The sequence below is a fragment of the Prosopis cineraria genome, unplaced genomic scaffold (assembly GCF_029017545.1).
Source record: "Prosopis cineraria cultivar Desert tree isolate PC_DT_omini unplaced genomic scaffold, ASM2901754v1 PC12, whole genome shotgun sequence".
Taxonomy (NCBI): Eukaryota; Viridiplantae; Streptophyta; class Magnoliopsida; order Fabales; family Fabaceae; genus Prosopis; species Prosopis cineraria.
In genome coordinates, this window is record NW_026555343.1 from 16,860,671 (window position 1) to 16,874,287 (window position 13,617).

The 13,617-nt window shown below is 30.9% G+C and overlaps 1 protein-coding gene across 2 annotated transcripts; it reads left to right on the top strand.

Moving 5' to 3' along the window:
• Window positions 1-10,081: 10,081 nt before the first annotated feature.
• Window positions 10,082-13,017, top strand: LOC129287859 (hydroquinone glucosyltransferase-like). 2 transcript variants are annotated; one of them, XM_054924106.1, is made up of 3 exons: window positions 10,350-10,445; window positions 10,633-10,701; window positions 11,984-13,017. In XM_054924106.1, exons 2-3 carry the CDS (start codon window positions 10,653-10,655, stop codon window positions 12,874-12,876), a joined length of 942 nt encoding a protein of 313 aa, XP_054780081.1. In that variant the 5' UTR covers window positions 10,350-10,445; window positions 10,633-10,652; the 3' UTR covers window positions 12,877-13,017. The 2 variants fall into 2 exon arrangements, with proteins under 2 accessions (XP_054780080.1, XP_054780081.1); XM_054924105.1 differs by having other exon boundaries at window positions 10,082-10,701.
• The last annotated feature ends 600 nt before the right edge of the window (window positions 13,018-13,617 follow it).

Below are 13,617 nucleotides of genomic sequence, written 5' to 3' on the forward strand. Positions count from 1 at the left end.
TTAAAAGTCCCAGTAACCAAAAATTAATATGTAATTATGCTTGCGGATGTAACTAATCATGCAATTGCTAAGTGGGCACACAAAACATTTAACCGAACAATACTTTCAAACAAACCGAACAAGTATTTAATTTGCATGACTGCACCTTATATCCTCCTTTCACCATGCTCGGACGTCAAATCACCCGACCAAAGGTGAGTTGGACCAAGTGACACGCCACTCATTCGGTCCAATGAGGGCTTACCACGTGGTAATAATTAACCGAACAGAAATTCTCATTAACACCATATATTAAAATACCCTGACAAGTCATGCATCATTCAAATATCCAAACAGTAATATATCCGAACAATAATATCTCATCATGATAAATAAAAATAAATTTTTGACCCACTTGGCAATAATTTCAAACAAGTATATACAGTATTTATTTTCAATAATTCATAATTTTTCTCAAACAACAAAACAACACATAACCATTCACAAACACACCCATCACAACACATTAATAATGGTTACCTTGTGTCTTGAATAACAAGTTCCCCTTCACAACTCCTTTTTCACCACTATCTTTGTCAATATAATCTACATAATTATTTCACAATACTATATATTAATTTTACATTAAAATAAATAACTCTAATTTAAAGAGTTAGAAAGTCTTAGATCTATAATCCATATTAATACTAATTTAAGATTTATGCCTCATTTAACTTCCCAAATTCTTTTCTAAAATTCTCGTACCCTAATAAATTATTTTTTTTATCCTCAAATTACTTCTAGTATCACAATTTCATCCTTCTATATTCTAAAAATTCATCCAAAAATAAATTAAAAATTTTAGAATTATCCTGAAGCCTCAAATCACCTTTCTATAACCTCAAAAATACCTATTCATACTTAAATAAATATTTAATAATCATAGGTTTATCCCTACATCTCAGATTTCACATAAATTCAACTATATAGATCTAGATTTTAACTCAAATTTTTAAACATGAGTTTCAACCTCAAGAAAATATTCTATAATATTTATTATACCCTTAAGAGTTTTAACCTATATTTTTGATCCATCATATCATCAGATTAACTATCCTATAGAAAAATTCTAATCAAAATATTTACTCTATCCTACAAAATAATCATATCAATAGAAAGCTAATATTATTTAGAAAATAACTATAAAATTAATTTTGTAATTAAATAAATTTTTAAATGCTAATCTAAACAGGAAAGTTAGAACATACTTGAAGAAAAAGAAAATAATCCCCCCTTGCAAGAAAACGCCGAGCAACGTGAGAGGAAGAGAGAAAAATAATATAAAAATAGGATTGTGAGTCCCAAAATTATATTAAAAAAAACTATAGGTCTGAATTTAATTATTCAAACCTTTGGGCCATAAGTTACAATTTCCTCTAAATTGCATCTTAGCCTCTTATGCTTCCTAATGCACACACCCCCTCCTTTTTATACATGAAGGCACCTCATCTCTTTCCTCATCTAACCAATGTGGGACTTAGAAACAACAACCTTCCACCCTTTTTTTTATTCCTTCTACTTTCTCTTTTTTTTTAACACACACATAAAAAAATTATTTATGTATTATATCTTAACTAAATATTGCTTATGTGGTTTTAAATTTAAATTTTTAAATTCATAATTAAATACCTAACCATAATATTATTTCTAAATAACCTCAAATAATATAAATTCCTATTATTATCATTTTTTTAAAAACCTAAATTCCACAATTTCTTTATTATATAAAAATCAGGATGTTACAATTCACATAGGGAAAAGTGTAACATCATCCCTGACATTACCAAGCACACAGAAAACTAAATACAAAACAACATTATGATAATCAAGATTACATTAATCCCATAAATATCTATCATAACCCAAGGGTTAAAAGTATTTAAGCAAAATGGGATCCTAAAAACCCTTTTTTTTAGGGATTGTTTGAGTTCAAATTATAATTCAAAACCAATTAAATAAGACAAGAGAAGCATAGGAAATTCATCATGCTATAAAATAATAAGCAATAATATATTTTTGGCCATATAGGCATTTTGGCCATATAGGCATAGTGCGCCACAGCATAGTGCATCATCTGCCATGGCGGATTGCACAAAGGGAGATGCCCCTCTTTGTGCCTCGTGCCTTGGTGTGTGACCACTATCATAACAGCAAACTGCTGTCATGACAACTCTTCGAGCCAAATTCTAAAGCACTTCATTTCGCTGTCTAACATTTGATCCGAGCAATTCAAGCTTCCACACGTAGCTATTAAAGCCACCTAGCTATTCACATCAGTCTCACACCCATACACTAAGCCAAATGAGATTTGGATACACAAACTCAAAATGGCTCATTCTCTTTCAAAAATCACTACTAAGGTGTCCAATCTTCCAAACCAAATGTCAATAATCATATGTGTGACCACTTGACCTAACTTACATAAACCATAAACAACCTATTCAAGCATTCAAATCATAACAATAACAACCCAAGCAAGAATTGGCCACCAAAACACCATTTTTAACATGAATTTCACCAGTGATAATAATTTCTCATAAAGAATCCAATGGCCAATAGAACACATAAATCAAAACAATACAAACACTTGCACTAGTATCTTAACCCTCCACAGCCATTACAACCTAGATACAGCAAACTCAGGTCAAGATACCCACAGTTAATAACAGAATTCATGCAAGTGTATTACAAAATCATATATATCCTAAGTTGGCATATGCATATAATATTCATTACAAACCCAAAATAAATTGAAAGGATTGTACAACTGCAAGTTAATCCCCTTCACTTTCATTCTTCTTGCCCTTATTGGAGCCTTTACTTATAAAATGTAACCACTGAGGTGAGTCGAGGACTCAGTAACTAAATAGTTGAATCAATTACTTGTGTGTGAGAACAGTTTGTGCATATGTGAAGTGGCATAGTAAATTATATAACATGTATCATGAATCCACACATATGGTTATAGTATGATATGCATGATCAACACACCACCTTATACCCTCCTTATGTCTTTTGACTAAATCTGTGGCTTGACAATTTGATAAAACCAAGTCTATGTGATTGGATTCGCCTAAACTCACCATTAGTAGGAGGCAACCCCAGCCAAGAGCACCTTTACCCACTATGGACCACAGATTCTCTCTGTCCACAAATACTATGGGTATCGATGCCCGATTTACCACTTGTAGTATTGAAACTTTCAAACAATATAATACTGAGCACTAGAGTAATGATGTACCATATGAATTTTCAAACAATGTCCCAACAACACACTAGAGTGAACTCCCATCCTCTCACAACAATCATGCCAATACATCCAACACACAGTCATAATATATAAATTATGACAATTTCTCATTTTCACATAAATCATAGAATTTTGCAAGTAGTTATAAATAAAAATAGCATTTAGCATTCCAAATACAAAAGCATTAAAATAAATTTTCATTTCACTTCACATAACTTCAAAATCATAATATCATATTATTATTAAGTTAGTATCAATCCAAAAACATTACTTTTAAATCTAACACACTACCATCCAAACACACAAAAAGGAAGATTAGACAATTCGGTTACCTCAATCCTTTTGTTACTAAAAGGGTTATCGTGGTTAACTAATAGCTCCACATGCATCCACTATCGCCACAATACTCAATCAAAGTTTAATCTACATAAGTAAATCCTTAATTGTCAAATCCCTACACTAATCACCTCATTTTATACTACAACTAAGGGTACCCATTATGCTCAAAACCTCAATTTAGCCCCAACAATCATTCCAACACACTACATTAACCCTATTTAAAACTTCAACACATAAACAACACCATTACATTACTCACATTACTCTTAATCATCCAATTTCTACCTAAGGTTCGTCCAAACCCCAACCAACAACTTTAAATCACTATATAATCTAAAAATATAGGTTTAGAGGTTTGATTTAACAACCCAAGGCCTTAACTAAGGCAATGGGGTCATCCATTATCCAAGAACAACCAAATTAAAGCCCTAAAATGCCCTAAACCTCAGAAAAATTCACATAGAGGGAGAGGGAGAAATGAAGGAAGCTTACCCAAAGCCAAATCTTACTCCAAATGCTTCTAAAGTGATCTAAAGGTTGAACCTTAGCACTAACTAGTCGTGTCCCATCAACTCCTCCTGTTCTCTCTATCCCACTTCTTATTTTCTATCTGACTCATGAACCAATAAATCTATGTACATGCGCCGTGGTGCATGGCATAAAGAACTCCACACACATTTTGAATCTCTCTTTGTAACATGGCCTACTTGTACTTTAATCTACTCTCTTTTAGGGTTGTCCAAGAATCCATTAGCTACACTAGTCTCCCTAAAACATTATTAACTAAAAATTCACTTAAGTTGACTAAAATGCCCTTATAAACATTGGAAATTTTCAAAGTTAAAATCTAGGATGTTACAACAAGTATGACCAAGCATGGATGAGCTAACTTCACTTAAGTTCACTTATCATTTCACCTGATCCAAGCATTGAATACTTTAGGTTCAAGCATGTTTAATGAAGGTTGAAGCACCAAGCTTCATGTAAGCCTAAAACATGCGTGGGCAACTTCTAATCCAAGCGTGGATGAATATATAGAGGCACCTAGCCTCACAATGATGTGAGACATACTTGGAAAACTTTTAAACCAAGTTTGAATAGCTTCTTGAGTACTAGGGCTTACTCTAAGTTAAACTAGTAGACTAACAAGTGTTTTTATCCATTCAAGTGTGGACTCAATGGAATCTAAGCATGGATTGCTACTTAGACACACTTCAAACTGACACTTAGGATCAATCAAGTATGGATAAAAATAACATCCAAGCATGAACCATATTATAAAAGCTTATACAAGACATTTCTCCACATTGATTTGCCAATCAAGTGTGGACACAAAGATGTACAAGCATGAACTAGCATACAGTGCTATATCTTCACATTGATGCTCTAATTTAAGCAAGTTCCAATTATGGTTCAATCTTGAATGAACTCTTTTAAGTCTTCCATGCACATAGAATGACCAAACACACATGTGACACTTATCCAAGCTTGGATGGAACAATGTAAATTATGAGTGCATGCAAGCATATGTTAAACACGCATGGACATATCTTATTCTTTCATGGATGAGATAGAAGCTTACACAAGATATTTCTCCACATTGATCTATCAATCAAGCGTGGACACAAAGATGTGCAAACGTGAACTAGCGTATAGTGCTATGTCTTTACGTTAATGCTCTAATTTAAGCAAGGTCCAATTATGGTTCAAGCTTGGATGAGATCCTCTAAGTCCTATATGCACATAGAATGACCAAACATGCATGGAACACTTACAGTCCAAGCATGGATGGAATAGTGTGAATTATGAGTGCAAGCAAGCATATGTCAAACACGCATGGATACATCTTATTCTTTCGTGGATGTGATTTTTGAGTTAAAAGACTTATGAGCCTATGACTTTTTTTTATATGATACATTCTTACTTTAAATTATGTTTCTAGCTCTCAAGTTATTTTTCACAAATTTATCTAAGAAAAGAATAAAAGAAATGCAATCTATGAAGGCTCTCTTTCTTCTCTTGATTCTTCTTTCTCTTAAGTGTAGCATGCTTATGTTGACTCCATTATTTGTTTATTCATTCTCACTCCTTTTCTTTGTATGTAGCATGCTTAAGATGATTTCTCTTTAGGTTCTTTATGTGCACATTTGGTTTTTGTCACTTGCCTTGGGATATTATAATATGCACAAGTAATAAATACATTTCTTGTGATTTTGTTATCATCAAAACACTTGGTCCAAGAAATTATTTTCCCTATCTTTTAATTGATTGGGTCAAGAGGAGTTGAGAGAATAAAAAATAGTTAATTAATTTTATTTATAAATGAATATATAACCATAGTCTTCACACGTACCACAACTTTCGGACTTACGGTCTTTCACACATACTCATATTTCAATGTACCTTTGAAGGTTAAAGGGATCTAGTAGGTTGTAGACTTGCCCGCATTTGGAAGTAACTGAGATCCTTACTTTATTTTGTATTATTTTATCTAGATTCTCCAAAGGGTAACAGGTAAGCTAATCATTCACATGTTTTCATGGTACTAAGACAGATCGGTCATAACCTGTGTACTTGCAGCGCATGCACTAAGCAAAAAAAATTAAAAAAATGTTTTTAATTTATACACAAGTTCTAGAAACTTTTTTTTTTTTTTACTGGTTTATGTCATGGGTTTGCGCATCAGCTGTTTCTATGTAATTATATTCCAAAACCAGTGTAAAATGTTGTTTTAAACATATGTTAAAAGCATAACCTTGGTAAATTGTATTTCCAAATTATTTTATATTAATATTCCAGAAATATCTTTCACAATTAAACCTTGTAAATGTAAAACAAAGACGTGGTTATGCTTTTAACATTAAAAATTAATATATTCATCCCAAGAAATAAAATATTAAACGAGCAGGTCATACGGTAATTTCTTGGGATGTTAATTTATATGAATCCTTCTAAAAATTAACTTTAATTTTGAAGAATTATGATTACTCCAACCAGACGACCTCTTAATAGAAAATAATATATTATTAATGTGTTGTTATGCAATAATTAATATCAATTAAAGTGCAATGAAGAGATAGAGAAGAGATAATATAGAGAGAAAATGACTTCTCTCGTACTTTTCAATCCATTAATATAAATAAGATGTTATATTTATAACTTTGGTTGGCCCCAAAAAGAAGTATACTAACATTTTAAAAATATGGAGGGGACAGGGATTCAAGGACAGATGCACACTTACAAAAAATAATATCTATATTCACAAGATCGTACTGGCTAAAAATATATAAAAATTTTAAAAAAATTAAATTAAATTAACTATGTGTTATATGTAAGTCATTTTTTTATTTTATATTATGTAACCAAAAAAAACAAATTATAAATCAGCTGATGCTGACTGTTTTAAATTTCAAACTTGACGGCTGTTTAATAATTTTATATAGCTTACAATGCAAGTTACCTTTGGCGTCTGTTTTAGGAATCGCCTGATGCTGACTGTTTTACATCCCAACTTGTGGTGTGCGATTTTATTTTATTTTTATTTGTTCATCTTAGATCTTTTTGCCAACAGTTTGTGAAATCGCCGCAAATACAAAACCTTATTGGCAATCTCCATTCTCGGTGGGTAAAAAACTGCTGCATTTTATAAATGTTTAATTTTTTTCAAGATATACAAGTTAAAATTATTTTATTTTTATTATATACATTCCTTATATATATATATATATAGCATCGTAGCTATTCAATTAGATCAGATTCAAATATTATCAGGTTTAATTGTAAGTTATAACACCCTCAAAAATACAAACCGATTTTTCGCAAATTATTAAAACCATTATCATGATAGAAAATTTTCTTACCATGATACATCCAAGACATAACACAAGTCTTAAAATATCCAAAAAAGCAATTAAAACCATGAGGGACAGACATAATCCTCATGGCATGATATTCAAATCAGATCATAAATCAAGAGGGACAGACATAATCCTCTTGGTCATATAAATACTTTTAATAAAAAAGATTAGAGTTTACATGCTTCACAAAGAAGATATATCCTAAGTTGGCACAAGATACATTGTATAATCCAAAATAAAAGGCAACGTAAAAGATGGTGTCTCATACACCATAGTTACACCTCTGGTGCTTTCTCGGACGGCCTCGCTCTTGTAAAAATATTAACCACGGGAAATGAGACTTAAAAGTCCTAGTAACCAAAAATTAATATGTAATGATGCATGCGGTTGTAACTAATCATGCGATTGCTAAGTGGGCACACAAAACATTTAACCGAATAATACTTTCAAACAAACCGAACAAGTATTTAATTTGCATGACCACACCTTATATCCTCCTTTCGCTATGCTCGGACGCCAAATCACCCGGCCAAAGGTGAGTTGGACCAAGCGACATGCCACTCATTGGGTCCAATGAGGGCTTATCACGTGGTAGTAATTAACCGAATAGAAATTTTCATTAACACCATATATTAAAATACCCTGACAAGTCATACATCATTTAAATATCCAAATAGGAATATATCCGAACAATAATATCTCATCATGATAAACAAAAATAAATTTTTAACCCACTTGGCAATAATTTCAAACAAGTATATATACAATATTTATTTTCAATCATTTATAATTTTTTCAAACAACAAAACAACACATAACCATTTACAAACACACCCATCACAACACATTAATAATGGTTACCTTGTGTCTTGAATAACAAGTTCCCCTTCACAACTCCTCTTTCACCACTATCTTTGTCAACACAATCTATATAGTTATTTCATAATACTATATATTAATTTTACATTAAAATAAATAACTCTAATTTAAAGAGTTAGAAAGTCTTAGATCTATAATCCATATTAACACTAATTTAAGATTTATGCCTCATTTAACTTCCCAAATTCTTTTCTAAAATTCTCGTACCCTAATAAACTATTTTTAAGCCTCAAATCACTTCTAGTACCACAATTTCATCCTTCTATATTCTAAAAATTCATCCAAAAATAAATTAAAAATTTTAGAATTATCCTGAAGCCTCAAATCACCTTTCTATAACCTCAAAAATACCTATTCATGCTTAAATAAACATTTAATAATCAGAGGTTCATCCCTACATCTCATATTCAACATAAATTCAACCATATAGATCTAGAGTTTAACTCAAAAATTCTTAAACATGAGTTTCAACCTCAAGAAAATATTCTATAATATTTATTATATCCCTAAGAGCTTTAATCTATATTTTTAATCCATCATATCATCAGATTAACTATCCTACAGAAAAATCCTAATCAAAATATTTACTCTATTCTACAAAATAATCATATCACTAGAAAGCTAATATTATTTAGAAAATAACTATAAAATTAATTTTGTACTTAAATAATTTTTTTAAATGCTAATCTAAACAGGAAAGTTGGAACATACCTGAAGAAAAAGAAAATAATCCCCCATTGCGAGAAGACGCCGAGCAACGTGAGAGGAAGAGAGAAAAATAATATAAAAATGGGATTGTGGTCCCAAAATTATATTAAAAAAATTATAGGTTTGAATTTAATTATTCAAACCTTTGGGTCATTACTTGCAATTTTCACAAATTACATCTTGGGCCATTACTTGCAATTGTTACAAATTATATCTTGGGCCATTAATTGCAATTTTTACAAATTGCATAAATGTTCCTTTTGCTTCACCATGCGCGCCTTGCTTCTTTTTTATACTTGAGGAAACTTTTCCTCTCCCATATCTAACCGATGTGAGATTAAACCCTTTCCCCTCATTCTTTTTTACTTTCTTTTCTTATTATTTTATTATTTTATTTTTTTTAACTCACACACACATAAATTTTTTTTAAATCTTAAAATTATATCTTAACAAAATATTTTTTATATAATTTTAAACCTAAGTTTTTAATTCATAATTAAATTTCTAACCATATTATTATTTCTAAATAACCTCAAATAATATAAATTTCTATTATTATTTTTTTTTAAATAAAAACTTAAATTTTACAACAATTTTTTTATTTAAAAAAAATCAGGGTGTTACATAAGTGATTATCTTTCAAAAGGATTTTTTACATTTACACAAATTTGAACCTTTCATGCTTAAACAATTATAGTCCCTTCTAGTGGACCAGCAACTATTATTGGTATATATATTATATACATATCAATGCGCACATACTAGTATATATTTTATTAAGTTTTGTAAAAGAAAAAAAAAAGGAAGAATATTAATAAAGGGTTTCTGAAAAAATTTAATATTTAATAAAAATTTTTACAAGTAAATATTAACAAATTGATAAGTCAAGAAATTGTTTTAAAAAGAATCCATCATGTCTAGATTTTTGTCAGATATTAAATTCTTTCGGTGGCCCTTGATTGATATTATCCTGAAATTTTTCTTATATATACTCATAAGCAAAAACCAAGTAGTCATCAACAGAGATCCGTCCATCATCAATCAAGAAAATTGTCGTCTACTAATAATCTTCTGAGCTTCGAAGCTATCAGTATTCTTCCATGGAGAGAAAGAAGCCGTGCATAGCCATGGTTCCATCTCCGGGCTTTAGCCTTCTTCACCCACTTATTGAGTTTTCCAAACGACTCGTCGTTTACCACCCTCACCTCCACATCACCTTCTTCATCACCCCACTTGGCCCTTCCTCATCTTCTGCGACACATTATTATTCCATCTTCCAATCTCTCCAACCACACATTGACTTCGTTGTTCTTCCACAAATCAACATGGAGGATCTTAAAACTAACGATCCAGTGACGCAGATTCACAACACTGTGAAATTCTCTCTTCCTTCTCTTCGTCATGAGTTAATCTCAATGAGTTCCCAAACTCGTCTTTTTGCTGTGGTTGCTGATTTGTTCTCAGTAGATGCGTTAGAAATAGCAAAGCAACTCAGCCTCAAGTCATTTGTTTTTCATCCTTCATCAGTAACTTCACTGTCTTTCTTCCTGTGTTTTCCAGAGCTTGACGAGGATCACGAGATGGTTTCTACAGGTTTCCGAGAGTTATCACAGCCTCTGAAACTTCCAGGTCTTGCAAAACTTTTTTTATTTAAAAAAATTATAACTATTAGTGCCTGTGACTTCATATATATATATATATATATATAATATTTTGCTTCTAGTTATTAGATGTGTGATAATCCCACGTTGTGTGATTAAAATCCCATTTGTTTAGCTTATTTCATGTGAAGATATTCTAAAATTTTATAATAATTAAATAATAAAATATTTACATAAAACAAAAATCAAAGAAGATATTATAAAATTTAGGAGAAATATAACTTTGAGCGCCTGTATTTTTCTCAAGTTTTGCTATTAGTCTTTAGATTTTTTTTAATATTTTATATCCTTATACTTTTATTTTTTAATGCTTTATGTCTCTACAGTTCCTACACCTTGCTTATGGAGAGATTTAAAATATTAAAAAATAAAAGTATAGAGAACTAAAATATTAAAAAAAAATAGAGACCAATAATAAAATACAAGTGAAAAGACCCTATATTTATTGTAACAAAACTGAAGGTACTATGAATAACAAAAAATATATATATAGGGATTAATATCAAATCATGCCAAAAGTATAGAGATAAGCATTTGTACTGTTCCTTTTTTATCTTAATAATTAAAGTCGGTTATATTCATGGACTGAACATTTATTCTTTTATATTTTAATTGAATGAACTCTAATTAAGATCTTATTAAAAGCACTAGATCTAGGCTTCTACTACATAATTATTATAAAAAATTTATTTCACCATTAAATATATATGTGTTGTCTTATTTAAAAACTCATTGAAACATGAAAAGTGGATAACTTAATAGTTTTTGAACCCACTTATAATTCACGGATGGAAGTTTTTGTTTATGTATATGCGTTATACTTTTCTATTTTGTTTATGCTCTTAGATATTTCTTATTAATTAATTTTTTTCCAAACCAAAGAGAAATTTAAAACTTCATAAGAATATTTTGTCCTCTTGTTTCAATAGTATTTTCTGGAAATTGAATGTTGAACAATTTCAAAACATAAAATTACATAGATTATAGATAACCGTTGTAAGGTCTGTAATTTATTCAATTGTATATCTGATTTTAATATTTGGTACATTTAGTTTTTTGATATGGTAGTAATTAATACAGTCTTTTATTACCAAAAAAAAAATTATCATTGTTGTCATAAGGTCATTGCTTAAGCCAAAACAATATTGTTATGTTAAATGGATATTTGGTCATGTGAACTTATGATAATGAGAATTTGGGATATAATATAGATTGAAAAGAATATAATTGACTTCTGAAAATTCCTGTAGGTTGTGTAACTTTTCAAGGAAAGGATCTGCCAGGTCCAGTTCAAGAAAGATCAAGTGAATCCTACAGAACATTCCTTCATGCAAGCAAACAACTACGTTTTGCAGATGGTATCATAGTGAATAGCTTCGTTGATCTGGAACGAGAGGCAATAACAGCTTTACAAGAAAGCAACAACAACAAATACCCTTTGCTTTACCCAGTAGGGCCAATTTTACAGACGGTGTCAACTAACAAAAACAACACAAACTCATCAGAATGTTTAACATGGTTGGAAAATCAGCCACGAAACTCAGTATTGTATGTCTCTTTTGGTAGTGGGGGAACATTGTCACATGACCAACTTCATGAACTAGCCTTGGGGTTAGAGATGAGTGGCCACAAGTTCTTGTGGGTCATTAGGGCTCCAAGTGCGTCTCCTAGTTCAGCTTATCTGTGTGCGCAGAAGGAAAATCCATTTGACTACTTGCCAAAAGGGTTCATAGATCGAACCAAGGGTCAAGGCTATATGGTCCCATCATGGGCCCCACAAATCGAAGTTCTAAGACATGGGTCTATAGGCGGGTTCTTGACTCATTGTGGTTGGAATTCCGTGCTTGAGGCTATAGTCAATGGCAAGCCAATGATTGTGTGGCCACTATTTGCAGAGCAGAGGATGAATGCAGTGATGTTAACTGGGCATTTTAAGGTTGCAGTGAGGCCAAAAGGTGATGAGAATAAGAATAATGGGATAGTTGAAAGAGATGAAGTTGCTAGAGTTGTGAAAATAGTAATGGAAGGTGAGGAAGGCAGAGAACTTCGAAGGAGAATTCTAGTGTTTAAGGAAGCTGCTGATAAAACGATTAGTGAAGAAGGTACTTCTACGAGGACACTATCTAACTTAGCATTTGAATGAATAACAGTTTTGCGTTCTAGGAGTTATCCTAATATAGTTTGTTTTGTTAAAATAGTTGCGTTTAAATTCAAATCCTAGAGAATGTGTTTCCTTATTGTAAGTTTAATGCATATATCTATTACTTTTTGTTGTTTTGGCTTATCCCTTTCTGTAATTTTTGGAATCTTTTTCTATCTTTTCTTGTCAACTCAAAGTACTCAAAGTTAACTTTTTTAAAAAAATAGGAAATAAATTGCACTATCTCCAGAACTTGAAGAAAAATATTGCACAAAAAATGAGTTTATGATTTCAAATGCTTTTCAAAAGTTGATATCTTAACTGAATGAATTCTAATTAAGATCTTATTAAAACCACTTGATCTAGACTCTATTGCATAATTAATATATGAACAATTTATTTCACCATTAAATATACATGCATTGTCTTTATTTAAAAACCCTTTGAAACATAAAAAGTGGATAACTTTATAGTTTTTGAGCACACTTATAATTCACATGTCACATCTCAAAAAAAAAAAAAAAAGACATGACTGACAAAGGATAGATGCACAATATACATTCTTTAAACCTTGATTATCAAAATTATAATTTAATATCTTAAATCACTTGAAATAGGATTGGAGAATCACTATAACACTTCCATAACACTTCCATACAAACAAAAAAAGTTCAAAAGTTTCCATAAAAATTTTGACAAAACTTCCGCTAAAAATAGGATTTTTCAAAAGTTCTACAACGTTGT